At 35.6% G+C, this 19,676-nt stretch overlaps 1 protein-coding gene across 7 annotated transcripts in view; it reads left to right on the forward strand.

Moving 5' to 3' along the window:
* The window catches only part of HMBOX1 (homeobox containing 1), a 206,720-nt gene that overhangs the window by 84,791 nt on the left and 102,253 nt on the right, over nucleotides 1-19,676 (forward strand). For all 7 annotated transcript variants that reach the window (XM_005874615.2, XM_014546442.1, XM_014546443.1 and 4 more), the window contains exons 3-4: nucleotides 8,491-8,967; nucleotides 16,539-16,624. In XM_005874615.2, the coding sequence (XP_005874677.1) occupies nucleotides 8,491-8,967; nucleotides 16,539-16,624 (563 nt within the window). The remainder of the gene's footprint in view (nucleotides 1-8,490; nucleotides 8,968-16,538; nucleotides 16,625-19,676) is intronic.

Consider the following 19,676-nt stretch of genomic DNA (forward strand, 5'->3'; position numbering starts at 1 on the left):
AGATGGGGGAAATGTGTAGCTAGCAATGGACATTACTTTGAATAAAGCATTTTTGATGTTTCTCTTGAAATTATCATGTTTTCTTTGATTACAAAATTCGCATTATTAACCGATACACCTAGTAAGAAGGGTTTGAGTACATCTTTAGTTGATGAATATTATGATTGACTCTAGAATGTGTTAAATTATCATGCAGTAAATACCATGTAATCAATACAAAGCTAACTTATGACTAGACCATCTTTTGCCTAGTCATTCTGGATAAAAAGATAAAGACAACAGAATCAAGCTGGAAAAAAATGCTGTGTTATGCAATAAAGTATCATTAAGTGTTGATGAATTACACGTAAGGAAGTAATGTCATTTTTTATGCATATGCTTTCAAGATTAATTATTTGTGAGTACTTTCACCTTTTTTGCTCCACGTGTGTGTAGAATTTAGTTTAAGAAAGTGTTCTGGACTTCATGCTATCTCCAAGAAGCGTTTACATACATATCTAAGTAAGGATAAAATTTATTGTAAAATAGGTTTACTATTATGATCTGATAGTATGATTGCGCCTGGCCAATCAGTTATGAAGTAGCAACAATCGGCAGGGCCCACAGGGTCTTTCAGAACGAGCCACAATTCCTGAATTTAATTGTTATTTTATGCTCTGTATTATTGCAGTGTCGAAATTCTTCTCTCACATTTTCAATTATTGTTGGCCTGAGTCTGCATTCAGATTAGTAATTTAAAGCAGAAAAATCTTCCTCATCCTGTGAACAGTCCTTGTGCTACATATGAAAATTAATTCTGTTCTTATATGTTATCTTTTTCTGTTATGAAAGAATTGCTGGTGTCATGGACTTAGATGACCTTTGTAGGTCATTTACTGCCGTAATTGCATGATTATGTGCTAAAAGTAAGTAAATTATGAGAATGAAAATTTGGAAATTACAGAATGTGTGCCTTTGTTTATAATAATGCACATTGGTATATTATTGTCAGTATCCAAGAAAGCTTCTATTCTAGGCATTTTCTCAGTAAAATATTGTACCTCCAGTGTCATATGTATGATTTGATCCTGCCCGTTATGCCATTATCATTCTACTCGATAGTGATCACACATTCTATTCTAGCAATTGTAGATCTTTTTACTTTAGATGTAGCTTTTGGTATTGGGGATCTCTCTTGGTGCAAGGCACAGACATCTGATTTAAACAAGGTGAAGCATAAAAGGAAATTTATTCTCTTACATATTAATACAACAAGAAGAGCAGGAATGTAGCAGAGGCTTAGAAATTACTAGAACACGGGACATGAACACTGCAAAGCTTTCTTCTTTACTCTGCATGTCTAGATTCTTCCACATAATGAGGAATGTACCAGATTAACATCTTCCTGAAACTGGACGTAGTTATAGTGACTGTCTGCTAATCTACCTTAAATATTTTGAAGAGAGCTAGGCTTGGCTTTCTGTGTGTCCACCCCACTGGCCAGGAAGTAGAGAGAGTATTATGAGTGGCAGTCCCAAGAACATGTGGTTGGAAACAATGAGGCATTCTAGGCAGACAAAATTAATGGGTCCTTTCTGTTACCTCCTTTTATGACTCTTGGAATAAAAGTGTGTCCCATTGCCAGTGAATCTGAAATGACATAAAATATTACATTGTTTCAGATACTGTGGAATCTTTAGTTCTAATAACAGCTTTAGGATGGATACTTTTTAGTTCCAGATTAAATTCATATACTTTATGTTATGCCCAGATTTCAGGATCCCCAAGAGACCACCAGGGAGCCAGCCGTGTCCGATGCAAAAGCATAAGAGTCTTTATTCGAGCTAGCTCGGGCTCCCTGTCCACCACACTCGCCGACGCAGTGGCAGGGGGCAGAGAGAGAGAGCTTTGTGTGGAGCGGGGTTTTATAGGGGGGTTGGAGTAAGGGGAGGAGAGAGGACTGTGGGCCCTGCTGATTGGCCAGGCGCAAGTCGGTGTCTTGTTACACAGGATGTGGTCATATCTATGGCGCGCACTTCCCTTGATTATCATTGGTTAGTTTAAGGAAATCCTAGGTGTGGCTAGCAGAGGCTTGGGCTTCCGGGAAGAAGCTCCTTGCTGAGCACATGGCTATGGCTGCTGCCCAAAAATGGAGGATCCGGGGCAAGATGGAGGGCGTAGCCCTCGCCCTTTCACTTTATTTTACTTTCATGCTAATATAAAGTGCTGCTCTGTACAGAGAAATATGAAGAGCTATACATATTACTATCTGTTCTGACATAAATAAGATAGGAAAGTATTGTGGGGCTGTAAAAATAATTTTTCCTCACATCTTCTAAATTCTTCTAGCTGGGCTAATAATAAAATTAACAGAGACAGAATAGCAGGACACAATGTTCAAAGTTTGTTAAACAAATGTACATTCAGAGTGTCATAATGTGACCCAAAGAGGCATTCAGCAATTGAGGTTTATATGCCTGCCATTTTGGACAAAGGAGAAAGGGGCATGGGTCTGAGATTTAGAAGGGAAATAGGCAATTCATAGGTAGCCAAGAGAGTGGAACACATGGCAAACGGATTCCTGCCAGGCAACCCAAAAACAATGGGACTGAGGGGAGAATCCAGCAGAACAGGTTTTTGCATGTCTACCATATTTAATTCATATTATTCTAAGGTGAAAATTCTAAAGCAGTGGTTCTCAACCTTCTGGCCCTTTAAATACAGTTCCTCATGTTGTGACCCAACCATAAAATTATTTTTGTTGCTACTTCATAACTGTAATGTTGCTACTGTTATGAATCGTAATGTAAATATCTGATATGCAGGATGGTCTTAGGCGACCCCTGTGAAAGGGTCATTCGACCGCCAAAGGGGTCGCGACCCACAGGTTGAAAACCGCTGTTCTAAAGTATGTGTGTAAAGATTCCCTTCTTGAAGCAGGACTTTCTATCTGACTTCCCTTAGGCAGGAAATGGGGAGGGTCAAAGGTTCTCTTAGTGTCTTTGTTTCTTTATAATCAGCTTAAATCAGTAACCCAAAAGGTACATTTTGGGGTGACAAAACTTTGGTCTCCTTCAATATTATGATTTTTCTGGGGGGGAGGGTGGTGTGTTTTTTTGGTCCATATAATAAAAACAGTTCTCAAAGTCTCATAGTTAAAGTAAGGGCATGCCAGCTTATGAAGTATTTTAAAAGCATGACGGCTGAAGTCATTTTTAAGGGAAGAGAATAATGTATAGAAACCTCAGTTTACCAAATTAACAAATTATGAGGTATGTTATTTGGATTACTAAAGGGATTCGGCAGCTACTTTTAAAAATAACTAACTAGAATTAAGGATTAATAAACAGTATTCCCCCTTTATCCACAGAGAATATGTTCCAAAATTCCCAGTGGGTGCTGGAAACCACAGATAGTACTGAACACTACATATACTATGTTTTTTTCCTATACATACATACCTATAAAAAAGTTCAATTTATAAATTAGGCACAGTAATAGATTAACAACAGTAACAAACAATAAAATAGAACAATTGTAACAATATAATAAAGGTAAGTGAACGTAGTCTCTCTTAGCAGATTAGCACAAATTCCTTTTACCTTCTCAATTTCACTGATAGAATTTTTATTGTTATCCTAGATCTTAGCAACCTCAGTTTACTAAGTTGAGAACTTTTCACCTTTTCACTTCAAGAAAGCACTTACAGCTTCTTTTTGATATCTCTCAATTGTCAGCATCACTACTCTTGCACTTTGGACCTATAGTAAGTAAAATGTTTCTTGAACACAAGCACTGAGATACCTGATAGTCAGAGTTATTAACTGGATACTAAGTGACTAATGAGTGGGTGGCCTGGTAGCCTTTAAGTATGGACTCTGGCAAAGAGATGATTCACGTCCCAGGCAGGATGGGCAGGATTGTGCAAGATTTCATCATGCTACTTAGAACGACACACGCGTTAAACTTTTATTTATGGTATTTTTCCTTTAATATTTTGGGACCTTAGTTGATCATGGGTAACTGAACCAGCAGAAAGCAAAACCATGGATAAAGGAGTACTACTGTACTAATAAGCACTTGATAGAAACTAAAGTGTTAAGTGTCTCTTATAAACCATTAGGAAAATGTTCATATAGTTTTTTCAACAGACTTTAAGTATAACATATCTATTGAAAAATGCACAAATCAGTAGTGTGCAACTTGGTGAAGTTTCACAGTGAATACACCATGTAATGTAACTAGCATAGAACACAGAACATTTTAATAACCTATTATTTGTTTTAAGCAAGGTGTAATATTCTTTTGAAATTGGTCAGTAGAAAAAGTAAATGAGTTACTCTGGTTGAAAGTTTTCTCTTCTCACCCAACCAGGTAGGTAATGATATATTAGAGGGGATATATTAAGTTAACAAGAAAATTAGTAGAGTATAATTATAATAGCCAAAGCATTTAGAATAGCTAGTAATTGGAAATAGTCCAAGTGTCTAAAATAGAGTGGATAAACAAACCTGTGTATATTCCTAGAATAAAGTACTACTCAGAAATAAAAAGGGAACAAACTATTGATACATACAACATTATAGATGAATCTCAAAAACGTTATGCTCAGTGAAAGAAACCTTACATTAAAGTGTACATAGAAATTCCATTTATATGGTTTTCTAAAACAGACCAAAGTAATTCATGGTGGGGAAAAAATCTGAATAGTGGTTGCCACTGAGGGAAAGGGAAGAAATGAGGGAACTTCCTGGAGTGATGGCAGCATGCTGTATTTCCGTAGGGATTTGGATTTCACATGTGTGCCTTCTTCTCAAAACTCATAGAAAGGTAAACATAGGTTTGTGTTGTTTTTTTTTATGAAAAGTTGACCTCAAAATAAATAAAACCTGAACAAATACTGAGCTCTAGTCAATGATTTGCATGTGGAAGTATTTAGGGGAGAAGTGTACAGATGTCTAGAATTGATTTTGAAATGCATAAAGAAATAAGATGAGTAGAGGGATGGATGCATAAGGGAATGGATAGATATATGATAAAGAAAGTAAAGTGTTAATGGTAAAATCTAAGTGGTTAGTGTATAGGGTCACTATAAATATATTTAAACTTGTCTGTATGTTTATAATTTTTTATTATAAAATTAGAGGCCCGATGCTGGGACCCCTCGAGGGATGTCTAGCAGGCGGACATCCCTCTCACAATCTGGGACTGCTGGCTCCCAACCGCTCAACTGCTTGCCTGCCTGATTGCCCCTAACCGCTTCTGCCTGCCAGCCTGATCACCCCCTAACCACTCCCCTGCCAGCCTAATCAACGCCTAACTGCTCCCCTGCCGGCCCAATTGCCCCTAACTGCCCTCCCCTGCAGGCGTGGTCCCCCCAAACTGTCCTCCCCTGCAGGCCTGGTCCCCCCCCAAGTCCCCTCCCCTGCAGACCGAGTCGCCCCTAATTGCCCTGCCCTGCTGGCCCGGTCACCCCTAACTGCCCTCCTCTGCTGGCCTGGTCCCCCCGAACTGTTCTCCCCTGCAGGCCTGGTCACCCCCAACTGCCTTCCCCTGCAGATCGGGTCGCCCCTAACTGCCCTGCCAGCTCGGTCACCCCTAACTGCCCTCCTCTGCTGGCCTGGTCGCTCCCAACTGCCCTCCCCTGCAGGCTGGGTCACCCCTAACTGCCCTCCCTGCTGGCCCGGTCACCCCTAACTGCCCTCCTCTGCTGGCCTGGTCCCCCCGAACTGTTCTCCCCTGCAGGCCTGGTCACCCCCAACTGCCTTCCCCTGCAGATCGGGTCGCCCCTAACTGCCCTGCCAGCTCGGTCACCCCTAACTGCCCTCCTCTGCTGGCCTGGTCCGAGATGTTTCGAAATGAACGTGCAATCCGATTTGTTGTCATGGTCACACCTGAAGACCTTAAAGCCAATGCAGGTGAGTTATTTGCATTAAGAAAGCATCACTCTAGAGCAGCCGTGGGCAAGGATCCGGCCCTTTTGAAATGAATAAAACTAAAAAAAAAAAGACCGTACCCTTTTATGTAATGATGTTTACTTTGAATTTATATTAGTTCACACAAACACTCCATCCATGCTTTTGTTCCAGCCCTCCGGTCCAGTTTAAGAACCCATTGTGGCCCTCGAGTCAAAAAGTTTGCCCACCCCTGACCTAGACTATCAAGAAAGAATAATAATCATGAAAATAAGGACTTTTATAATTATTCAAAATGCATAAGATAATGTATATAGGTATAAAGCAGATACTGTGGCTATGGTCACAAATGCCCTGAAACATGTTCTTTTGAATCCACAAAATATGTGTGTTTTTAATCTTAATGAGCCTATCTCTAAAACTAGAATGATTTCACTTAAAAATTCTAGATTTCTGCCTGCTTATTTTTAGAAGTATTTGAAAGACAAAATAATCAATGTAATAGAATAGAGAATCTAAAAGTTAGGTACAATTTGTGTGGAAATTTTGTATATAAAAAATAAGTAATATGTTACAAGAAAAGAAACATATTACTCAGTAAAGCATATTGGACAACCAGCTATCCTTTTTTGGGGAAAAAATAAAGCTCAAATCCATTCACATTAATTAAGTAAATATAAATTCTAGATGAAGCAAAGATTTTAAATATAAAAAACTTACTAGAACCCCTACTCTGTTAGTAGAGCAGTTTTATCTAAGTGGTTTTAATTGGAGACTTAAAAGAGTACAGTAACGAAATCCCAAATCATGATTCCAGTAAGTGCCTATATTGGAAAGCAGAATGACGTATGATATTGGAGTCAGTAAGATCTAGGTTTAAATCTTTCTTCTGCTTCTTAGTCAGACTTTTTACAAGGTTCCAAATCATTTTGAGCCTTAGTTTCCTCAATAATCAATCAGTCGATATACAATAAAATAAAAAATCTATCACAGAAGGTTGTTGTGAGGATTAAGTGAGATTCCATTATATGAAATTCTTGCTCACTGCCTTCTTAGATGTGAATGTTTAAAAAATTTTTAATGTAGAGGGTTGAAGGAATATCTCCAGTGGCTTAGCGGACCTGGCCCAGAGTGTATGTTTACCTGGAAAGGATGAGAAAATGTCTTGACATTTATTTCTATCAGCAAACACTTAGGTTGAGAGCCTGTGTATACAGTTTGCCACTAGAACTATAAAAATAAAAATAGAAGAAATTACCACTTTAAAAAATGTTAAATAGAAAAGTCGCGGTTTGGTGTTTTTTGTGTTTGTTTTTTTTGATGATACTTAACAACTCCCTTGAACTTGTAAAAGTTATGCGCCAATTATGGAGATACATTCTGAGAAATTTGTTGTTAGGCGATTTCATTGTTATGTGAATATTGTAGAATGAACTTACACAAACCTAGATGGTATAGCCTACTATACACCTAGGCTGTATGGGATAGCTTATTACTCCTAGGTTACAAGCCTGTACAGCATATTACTGTACAAACAGCACAAGAGAAAATGATGCATTCAAGAAACACTGTAAACATGAGATGTATGAAGCTGCTGCCGTGGTAATACTGCATACTGTTTACAGCAAACTTTCTTTTTTTTATCAGTAGAAAGAGTATGCTCTAAAATAATGATAAAATAATAAAATATAGTAAATACACAACTCAGTAGCATGGTTGTTTATCATCATTATCAGGCATTATCTACTGTACATAGTTGTATCGCTACATTTTTATACGACTGGCAGTGCAGTAGGTTTGTTTGCACAGCATCACCACAAACACAGGAGTAATGCATTGCTTCACAACATTACAAAGGCTATTACCATGGCTACGATGTCAGTAGGTGATAATCTTCTGGGATACTATTGTATATGTGTCCATTGTTGACCAGTGCTGTGGCACATGACTATATTGTTATTAACTCTGAAACATTTTCTGATGGGCTACAGTATCTTGTGTTAGTTAAAGAAAACATAATGTAGGAGCAATTTCCTGAGAAAAATGAATAGTTCAGTTTGGCTATAACCATGAACGATCCATTTCTCAGGATATCAACAGAATGCATTACAGAGATAAAATATGAAATTACTATATAGTGGGTAAAATGGTGCTTAGTAAGTTTTTTGTTAGGTATCTCTCTTACTTTTCTATGTAAGTATTTTTGCTGGTTATTAGTATTTGCTTGAGTTTAGCATATCAAATAGTTTGTTTACAGTAAATGAATTTAGAGACTTCCTAGGTCAGTTTTGTTGATATTTAGCAAAACAAGAGCATACATCTATTTTTCAGCAACTTTCTATTAATACTCTAATGCAGAATAGTATACTTGATGGAAAAACACCTATGAGTAATTACATAGCCTGGATTTAATAGTGTATTTACTTAATCTGTTGTTTTGGTATTACTGCCATAATGGAAATTTTGGGTCATTATAATAGTAATGTCTTAAACATTTTCAGTGAAGAAGCACAGCATCTTCTGGGCATTCTCTATAATGATTTTTTAATAGATATTGTAAATAAAGGGACTGATTTTTTTATTTTTATTTTTTCAGTTTGTTGGAAACCATGTCTCACTATACAGATGAACCCAGATTTACCATAGAACAGATAGATCTGCTTCAGCGCCTTCGGCGTACTGGAATGACTAAACATGAAATCCTCCATGCCTTGGAAACTTTGGACCGTCTTGATCAAGAGCATAGTGACAAGTTTGGAAGAAGGTCCAGCTATGGAGGAAGTTCATATGGGAATAGTACCAACAATGTTCCAGCATCTTCCTCTACAGCTACAGCTTCCACACAGACCCAGCATTCAGGAATGTCCCCATCGCCTAGCAACAGTTATGATACCTCCCCACAGCCTTGCACTACCAATCAAAATGGGAGGGAGAATAATGAGCGATTGTCCACATCCAATGGAAAGATGTCACCGACTCGCTACCATGTAAACAGCATTGGTCAGAGGTCATACAGTTTTGAAGCCTCAGAAGAGGACCTAGATGTAGATGATAAAGTGGAGGAATTAATGAGGTTGGTTCCTTTGCTTATTCAGAGTCCCCAAAATGTCTGTTCTTATATTGATTTTAAGTAATAAACTGTATTTCAGCTACTTACCTATAAGAACTGTGATTTCCCCCTGCCCACTTTGGAGATGAAAGAAAAATTTTAAATTTTATGTTTTAATTCAAATTTTCTCTTTTCAACTTTAGCCCTATCACTTTGCTGCTTGATAAGTGTTTTCCATTCTCTCTGTCAAAGCAAAGGTTAGCCTTCTCTTTATGGTTGTAATTGCTAACATCTGGGTTTTCAGCATTGCTAACACACACTTTCTATTCCTTAAATTTATTATAAGTACTTTTTCTGAGGGATAAGGTGATTTTATCATGATACAGAATATATCCAGTTTCGAGTTTTCCCTCCAGTAACTCAAACAATAATTTTAAGCTCCTATTATATAAAAAGTAGTGTTCTTTGGAAGAAAAAGATACAGTTTTTACTCCTAAGAAGCTAAAGTTCTAATTTTAGCAATAGGTGCCACATATATATGTTTAATGTTATCTATTGTAAGATAAGTTAAAGCACTTAGGCCCTAAGTCTTAGGGTTTTAAACACTGAGAAAAGAAGAAGTTCACTTTCAACAGAGGCAGGTAGAAATGGTTTCACACTGGACCTGGGACACTTGGAGGGCAGCAATCATGTGTTTTCTACTGTTGTGTCTCTAGGATCTGAACTGTCCTTGGTACATGGTGAGGGCATAATCTGTTAAGTGGATGATGAATTTGAGCAAAACCTTAAAAGATAGCCTCTCTTTTGAAATATAACGACCTTATTTAAAGGTAAGGGAATAGTAAATGGTAGAATAGGCAAGGTGTGTTTTGTCTTAAAAGGATTACAGGTGGGCTAGACTATGTAATAAGAGTAGTATATTTAGCAGTACAGGTTCTGGAAGATTTGAGTTCCATATAAATAGTTAGTGGTTAATTTGGTTGGAGTTAAGGCAGTTAATTCCCATACGTATATAAGACTAACAAGAAGTTTGGGAAAACTTTCTTTTTAACAGAAGGCTTTGAAAGATTGGCCAGGGTCTAAAACTTGACTATTAGCTTGTAGGTTGACATTTTACTGTAATTCAAGTATGTCTTCAAAATAAACAGAAAATCTATTTAGCAATGACTAAGATATGTACTTACATCCTGCAATTACATACATTCAAGTTTCATCACTAATTATATACATGTTTATATATTGTTATCAGCATTTAATTTACATATTATCATTTTGTTGCATAGTTAGGACATTTTATTTTCTTCATTATCTCTGCTTCAATTTCTTACAACTACTACTTTGGTGTCCCCTAATCATCTAGGGATTTCATTGACCTTCTGGTTCTCTGTGGTCCTCTGCCATTGTGCCCTCCCATGCCTACATTCCTCTTTTGTGCCCACTGCTCATTTTTCTTAAGTTTACAGATAATAACAGTTATTAGGTTGGAGGAAGAAGTTTATTGCATGTCTGTTCTCAGTTTAATCATTACAACCATGCTGTGAGATGGAGCAGAGAAATTGAGAGTCACAAAAATTAAATAATTGGATCAAGAACATGATAAATTTTAAGTGGCAGAGTCTGAATTCTAACTCACGTCTTTATTACCAATGTACCACTTTTGTCTGTTGCCTCTGTAAATAAATTTTTGATGTCTGTAGATATCAATAAGATGTTAGGAACAGTGGTTAATGTAATTTAAGACCAAGTGCGAATGCCTTAATGGCCTAAGTTCCCCCTTCCCAACTCCCATGATATTTGCCACTTACTAAACAAATGAATTTTTATTTGGTAGAATGTTAGAGAAATTTTTGAACAGCGGATCTTTCTGAGTGTCATGTGCTCATTTAGGGCTACACTGCCCTTGCTGATTGCACAACACCATGGTCATATTTTAGTGTATTGAATTTGGTGGTCTCTAGGTGGGGAGAATAGTTACTTGGTACTGAATGCCTTCCTGCCTCCATTTCTACATACTAGTATATCATATACAGCATTGGATAAAATTAGGTTTACAGTTGTGAGTATGCAAAATACAGTTTATTCTTATATTATTATTTATTAATTATTGTCTTATTTTCCATATGATTACAAACTTACTTTTACCCCACCCTGTATTACTACTAGTCATCCAACTCGTTTATTGCAGAGCTAGGACTCAAAGCCTGAAACCAGAATTGATTAAATTTTAACAAAGCCTGATCGACTTGTTAAGAAACAAAAAATAAAGTAACTGTTATTTTTTCATTTTTTAATTGATCAGGGTAAAAAACCTGAATGGGAAACTAGAATATGAATTTTCAATAGATCGCTGAATATAACATTTTAGGAAAGACTTTAAAACTCTTAACTTTAGAATGATGACCCATTTCACATTAATATTTTTTAAATGCATCTATTAATATATATATTTATATGTAGGTATATATATCTGCAAATATCATAGTATACATCTATTAAAGTATCTGTTCTGTTGTATATATATTATAAAGTAACAATTGAAATGAGTTTAGTGTTATAATAATGTATGTTAACATTTTATGCAAGATTCCGAGACTTTATTCTGAGTTGGTTACCTATACCCCTAACAATAGGGTATTTACTTGTGTAGGTAGGGTACTTATGATCCATAAGTAATAATACTCAGTTACCATATTGTTTATACATATAGAGTAGCTTTTCTTTTAAAGTTATCTTTAAAACATTTTAAAGTTATGTTTTGTTTATCTCCATGAGTGGAAATGAAAAGGAATGGGTTTTATTTAAAGGTGAAAGAATTTGTATGCAATTATATTTTCCATCTTTGAAATAGTCTGTCTTCCATCTCTGGAAATCTTTGAGATAAAAGACTGCCTATGATATTAATCAGTGTCACCCCCCCAAAATTGAAGAAAATTCAATAAAAAATTTTCAAAAGACTACTTTTAAGGGGGGGGGGGGCTAAAGAATGTGTAGTGTTTATCAAACAAGAGACTATGGAAGATCTCAAAGCATTCCACTTTTAAATATGCATTCTTTAATATTCTTTGTCCTAGAAAAGAAAATATTGTCATTTTGAGCTAGAATAAATAACTCTTTTTCTCCATTCTGGTTTGGAAGTTGAAACATATTTAAGACTAAGATTTTAAAACTTTTAAAAATTATCTAGATCAGGTTTTCTATTTTATAACCTTTTATCTCCAACTATAGACTTGTTCATTCACTGAACAAATTAAGCTCTATTATCTGCAAACCCTATGATGAATAAGACAATCTTTGTGCTAAAGGACTTTTTTGGCTAGTAAGAGAGAGAAGGCTAGGTTATAAACAACTGTAATACAGAATAGCATGTAACATATTAGCATATGGGTAGTATAATTGAAATAATAACATGCTTTTGGAAGAAAATATCTTTTTTAGCTCTGAGGATCAGGGAGAACTCTGAATAGATGACACTCAAATTGTGTCTTTAAAAAGGGTGATTTCAAAAAGAGGCATTACTGATTAGTTCATTTAGATATTAATGTCTCTAGATCACAATGGAAAGTTTAGCAAGTTATAAAAATAATGGCAATGGAGGATGGAAAGGAAGAATTTCATCCCACATGTGGAAATTATTCAGATAGGTGAATCCAGCATGGCTGTGTTTGGAAAAGGCAGTAGGAGGAGATGACACGGACTTCAAGTGGTTAGATGCAAATTAAGTGGTAGCTTCTTTTGGAAGTAATCTATGAAATAAAAGAAAGATCAGCCTACATATGTCTTTATTTCCATAAGACCTGAGGAGTAAAAATCATGAAGAGTGTGAGATTGTATAACACAAGGGAGGAAAAGGGATTCATTCTCTTTAAAGAGAATGTCCAATTTCAGATGAAGAGAGAAAGTAAGGAGTAGACATTGATGGCGAACCTATGACACACATGTCAGAGGTGACATGCGAACTCATTTTTTTGGTTGATTTTTCTTTCTTAAATGGCATTTAAATATATAAAATAAATATCAAAAATATAAATCTTTGTTTTACTATGGTTGCAAATATCTAAAAATTTCTATATGTGACACGGCACCAGAGTTAAGTTAGGGTTTTTCAAAATGCTGACACGCCGAGCTCAAAAGGTTCACCATCACTGGGGAGAAAATGAGAGAGTTAGAATTGGAGTAAGAAAAGTTTTTACACCAAGAAACTTGATTTCACAGGGTACAATATGAACAGTAGGAGAGGGAGGTTGTTAAAGGCTGAATGAGGAGAGAATGAGGGGGGAATATGTGAAAGTTTAAATAACAGAGGCACCCCAAAAGAGTGGAAGTCTTTGAAATACTTAAAAGAATTGAACACAAAGAAAGTTGAATGCTGTGCTATTTTGAAGGAACCAAGTAAAACTAACTGAATACCACATCACTGCTTATATCTAAAGTGACTTTCTAGAAATCTTTACACAGTGCCTTAAAGTACCTAATACAGATGTGTAATTCAATCTTATATAGTTATAGCCGATCATTTCTTTCTTCTTTTCCTGGAATTCTTTCTGAGGTTTTATAAAATAATAGTCATTGTTCATGTAGTATGTTTATAGTTTCAAAATGTTTACTTTGAAAAAATTTTTGTTATATGCACATTGAGTATTAAATTTCATTTAATTTTAATTTCAGTGCTTGGAGAAAAATAGTAAAAGCTTTGTGACAGGTGTATCAGTGTTCTGTTTTTGCCAGATGATGAAACCAGGGCCAAGGTTTATTAAATGACTTACCCAAGTGCGCCCTTACCTTTCAAGTCTTAAATTTATTTTTCATTTCAAAAAGATTCTCTCTGGTAAAGCAGTTAAGAGATATTTAAGACTCATTGTGGGCACTTATAAACTTGCCAAGTATCTAAAAGTATAGTTTATGAGAGTGTAAGTGAATGACTGCTGTCTTGCTGCCGTTCTTAATAATATCATACTGTAAGACTATGAATATGTCACAAACTGGATATTCCCCATTAGAATAATTAAGTATTATCTCCACTCTATGATTTAGTGTCTACTCTAGGTTAATTAGATTTAAAATAAATTGATTTAAATTCCAGTTTAAATCAGTGGCCAAGAAAATACTCTTTTTTCCCCACAAAAGCACATTTTTAAAATTTACCCTAATAAATATTTTCTTAAACTCAAGTTTTATTTTCCAAGAAGGACACTACACATTGAAATACAATGCTTTATTTACATTTTTTCACATTAATTCTGCAGAAACCAAATAATTTGGTTGTTTTACATATATCAGCCAGTTGAAATAGATACTGCTGAAGTTATCTCTTGCTCAGCTGATTACTGATGGATATTTGACAGCTTGTTTAGTCTACATTACTTGTATTTTACTCAGCAGTTTTTGTTTGACTTATTTGTGCCTCTTTTGTCACATTCACAATTTTAAAATAAAATGAGAATGCATATTTGGCAAGGAAATATTTCAAATATATAGCAAGCATTTTGGAAGGAGTCTAGCCATTATCTAGATCAGCCTGAGAAATTTTGGGTGTTGGATTAGCCAGCTGACTCTCTATTTCCTCCCTTTAGGAATTTTTTTTATTAGGATTTCCAACTGGTAGATTAGGAATGTGCGGTAGAGTTCCAGATTAGAAGCTGTTTCTACTGTCATCTCTCTGTTCTTTTCCAGAATTCCTGAAAAGGGAGCATGGAATCCACTAATAGAGTGTAGCCCCTCCTCACCAAGGGTCTAAAATATCTGCTGTAAATTAAGTCACAGCTGATTCCTTTTGGAAAGGGTACTTTTGTTTCTCCAAATAATCTGTAGAAAAACTTGAACTCTTTTTTTTTTAATTTAAGTTCTTTATTGTTTAAAGTATTACATAAGTCTCCTTTTTCCCCCATTGATCTCACCCCACCCCCAAGGACTTGAACTCTTAAGAAGGGTTTGTGGTTCATTCACAAAATGATTTGTAAAGATTTCATGATCCCTTTGTCTCAGTTCAAGAGTCAGGAAGCTTTCTGTAAGGGCTAGATGGTAAACATTTAGACTTAGTGGACCAGAGGCAAAATTGAGGATATAATATAGATAATTTATACACAAGAGAGAAATCAAATGGGCACACATTTTTATTTTTATTTTTTTAAAATATATTTTTATTGATTTCAGAGAGGAAGGGAGATGGAGAGAGAGATAGAAACATCAATGATGAGAGAGTATCATTGATCAGCTGCCTCCCGCTCTCCCCCCACTGGGGACCGAGCCCGAAACCCAGGCATGTGCCCTTGACCAGAATCGAACTCGGGACCCTTCAGTCCACAGGCCAACACTCTATCCACTGAGCCAACACTCTATCCACTGGGAACACATTTTTATTAACAAAACTCAATATAGAATAATAATTAAATACATTTTAAAAATCAAAACCTACTAGTGAGAAAAATAGAATTGGGGAGGGGATGATATTTTGCTTTAATTAGTGTTTGAAGATAGTGTTTTCCTGCCATTAAGTCAATTGCAAATTTTCATCTGTGAATACCATTTTTAGGTAGGAGGCTAGATTTAGCCCAGGACCATAGTTTGTTAACCACTGTATTAGATGATAAGTTACCACTAGTCTCTGTTACTTTTGGGCATCAACAAAAATTATTGGGCATCAACAAAGATTATTTATATAATCTTCTTGTACATAAAACATTCAAAGAGTGTTCTATTTATATAATCTTCTTGTACATAAAACATTCAAAGAACAATTGGTAAGTTTAAGTATAATTTTGCGTATTTTGTTTGTTCTGGTGGAGAAACAGAAATCTTGCCATTTATTGTCATTCTAGTGAATGTCTAGTCTTTTAAGAATTTGTTGAATTTTTAAATGAGTAAAATCATTAAGGAATCTTAGTGGAGGAAAAATCAGGTCTATAATTTGCGATCCCAAGGATGCAGAAAATAATGTAGGTTTAAGTATTAAGTATTCTATATAATACATGTAATAGGAAATTAAGTGCCTTTTTATATTAAAATTCTATATGTAACCCCACTTAAATTTTTTTTATATACAGGAAAAGAAGGCAAATTAAAAGGCAAAGCCTTTCTTAAAGTGGCTAATATTTTAGCAGTTGTGAGAATGATGATTTCTATTAACATAGATTTTAAAATGAACTGCATCTTATTTATGCAGTTGCGTAGTTAACACGGGAACCCACAATCTACTCACAACTGATTTTTGTCCTTGTTGCTTTTTATTTTTCTAGGATTTCTGTCTGTGTAAGATGTATTCATCCCACAGTAATGAAACTTAATATATACCATGTGGCAGCCTTGTTCCTAATGTGAATTATTCACAGCATAAGATTAGCCATCCTCTGGTATGAAACTTGTATCTACTGTGGCATTCACTAAAGCGTCCGTCTAATGGTGTGGTGTTTTAGAACTTGAATATTGGTGTTTCTTGGTTTCTTTTAATTTCATGTTTCATACAGGCTTGGTCTGTTTACCTTTATTTTTGTGTCCTTTCTCTCTATGTTCTCCCCACCTCTCTGCTTCACCTTTCTTAGCAAAGATGAGGATTTCTACCTTCAACATACATTGTTGGTCTTGTCTTCTGTTTTTGTTAGGAGGGACAGCAGTGTGATAAAAGAGGAAATCAAAGCCTTTCTTGCCAATCGGAGGATTTCCCAAGCAGTTGTTGCACAGGTAACAGGTAAGAGCTGAAGAGCCCTTTATTCTGGAATCATGTCTAGTCTCTGCCTTCTGATGCAGATGTTGGATTATTGCTCACATTTCTGCATTGCAGTGCAGATCTGTCAATTTAGGCACAATAATATATGCCGGTGATTTAAAACCCATTGTCTCCGATATCATGGAACTTCTCCAGTGATTTTTTTTTAATATGTGCTAGTAAATTTTAATAGCATTTCTAAAAAGCACAAAATTCCCTACTTTATGGCGAAAAAAGGGTTCTCTGGTTTTCTTGTAACTTTGACAGAGCTCATGACACATGCACATCCAACTGCTACCTCCATTTCATATATTTAAAAGCTTTGCAGTCCTCCAAATCTAATCCTCAGTTTTACCAATTAAGAAATTATTGTGTTTTTAAACCACTTTTCTGTATGTGAAAGCTTTTCTCAATCCATTACTGAGAAGATAAGAGTTACCAGTGTCTTCTCTTTGTTTTTTATATCCCATCCCATTACCCACCCACCGCAGCCCCATCCCAAGTATGTGGTGTATATGTGTCATTCTCTATTCAGATTGCATTTTTTATAGTTATTAAATTTGGGTAGCCTGTTTTTTTCTCTGTTGGTATGTAGTGTTTCTTTCTTTGATATCAGTGATTTATAAAACCTAACTATGCCTTAATCATGAGAGTAACCAGAAATTCTTTTAACTACATTTTGTCATTAATACATGATTATGCATTGTACATTGATAGATGTGAAAAGTAATTTGTTTCTCCCCTTCTTTTTTTTTTTTTAATATGCCAGTAGCAGCTACATGACTTTGGCCCTTTTAGCCTCTGTGCCTTAGTTTCTTCCCCACTATAATGAAATAATTGGATCTGATCTTCAATAGTACCTTCCAATTTTAAGATATTATGTATATTCTCTAGACATTGATACATATTGAAGACAGTTTACCTAAAAGAATGTTATTGACCATTAATTTGGTTAAAAATGAAACTTGAGATTTCAGAAGTCTTAAATTTTGTCCCAAGAATCTAACCTAAGATCAGCCAATCTTAATATGGGTGTGTGTGTCTGAGTGTATACATGTGTAATATATTACATTAGTAATATAGCTTTATAAATGATACTGATTATGGTAAAAAAAAAAACTTTAGCTCAAGGCATATCTTTTTGTATAGAAATCTTAAACAGCAGGATGATGTGTGAATTTAACTTTTGCAATCTTCAGGTGTTTTTCAGTAGGATATTTAAAATAAATTGTTACCTTTATTTTCAAGGATTAAGAAGTGGTGGTAAGGGCCCAGTAAGGTCATGTTCAGTGGGTTTTACCAAAGTCCACTGCTGTGCACTATGAAAAGGTGGAGTACTGTCTTCTAGGGCTTTTACTTCAGCCCCAAGATTAGAGGCAATAGCATCTTCTATATAGTTTGCCAGAATAACAAAAATATAGTGCAATAGAACAGCATTATATAAAGTTGATTTTGTCCAGGCGGAAATATTTCTGAGTATCTTGAATACCCTGAATCTTGAATCATCTTGGACTTTCAAAATAATAGCTTTTGAAACCAATACAGCATTGATGCAAATTATAATAAAATACCTTTAAAAGGAATTTCCTAGGCATATGTAAAAGCATTAGATAAACTATAATGGATTAAACATAGTGTATCAAATATTGGCTTTTTGGAAAGATGTTTGAGCATATTGCTATTCAAAATGTAGTCTATGAACAGCAGTATTGAGAGCTTGTTAGAAATGTAAAGGTAGAGAGCATCACCCGAAACGTGAATCAGAATTTACATTTTAACCAGATCCCCAGGTGATTTGGGTTCGAGAAGTACTATTTTAGGAGATTGGTATGCTTTCCTGACATTAACTTCAATAGATTGGCATTGTTTAGCAATGCCCCACTCAGTAGTAGTCATCATGATGCCATCTCCTGTTTATGAAAGCAAGAAGTGATAATGGTTTTACACATTTATTATCTGTTATATCACTTGGACCTTTCTTTGGCTACGGTAATTATAGGATCTGGTACTGTTAAAATCTTCTTCCCCCATTTCTGCCTCACCCCAACTTATTCTTCCTCTTTTTCATTCATAATTTGAAAGCTTGGGTTCATTTTCCCTTGATCAGATATCTTTCATGGTTCTCTTTTGACTGAAAATGAAACTCCTTATAATTTGACTCCAGCCTTCTTTTTATTGCCATCTTCTATTCAGTATACTCCCTAGCTGAATTCACTACTTGCCATTTCCAGAATTTTGCTTACCTAGATGCTCCCAAATCATTGGTGGAGTGTAGGATACCTTCCACCTTCTCACCTCAGCCTTATCAATTGCTGTTTATCAAGCTTACCTTAGTTGCTATCCTCATTCTGCCGTCTTTGGTTACTTTAGCCCACATGGAGCTCTCTTTATTCTGAAATTAATTAGACTTAGTTCACCACCCAGAGATACTAAACCTCATTTCAGTTATACATTTTAGAGTAATGTTCTTTAAAAGCAGTGATATTTCTTACACATCCCCAAAGAGCCTACCTACATGGTCTCTGAAGATACCATGTTTACCAAGCTGCCTGTAGTGCTGCTTTGTAGGATAAAACAAGCATTGGTAAAGCTAACACAGCTGTACGTGTGAAAATGTATCCAGTATAACTTTGTCCAGTGATGTTCCCTCTCCAGAAATATTTATTTGTTCAACAAATACTGCATGAATTCTGCCCTTAAGGAACTCACAGTTTTCTTTTATCTACTTCAGTTCAGTTATTTACATAAGGCCAGGGAATGAAGGTGATTCATAACCAGGTGGTTAATTGTCTCATGGTCAGCTTACTGAATTCATGTATTCCTCATGTATTTATTGTGCTACATTTTCATCCAGCCCATCCATTCATCAGGCTACACTCAGGGGCAGGAATTTCATTCAAGAAGAGAGATGGAGTAATTGAGAACTTGCCTTTGTAATTGACTCACTAGGGTACTTGGTCAGTACATAGGGAATTTCATTCAAGAAGAGAATGGAGTAATTGAGAACCAATCCCTTGTAATTGACTCACTAGGG

The sequence above is a fragment of the Myotis brandtii genome, unplaced genomic scaffold, assembly GCF_000412655.1.
Source record: "Myotis brandtii unplaced genomic scaffold, ASM41265v1 scaffold447, whole genome shotgun sequence".
Classification (NCBI taxonomy): Eukaryota; Metazoa; Chordata; class Mammalia; order Chiroptera; family Vespertilionidae; genus Myotis; species Myotis brandtii.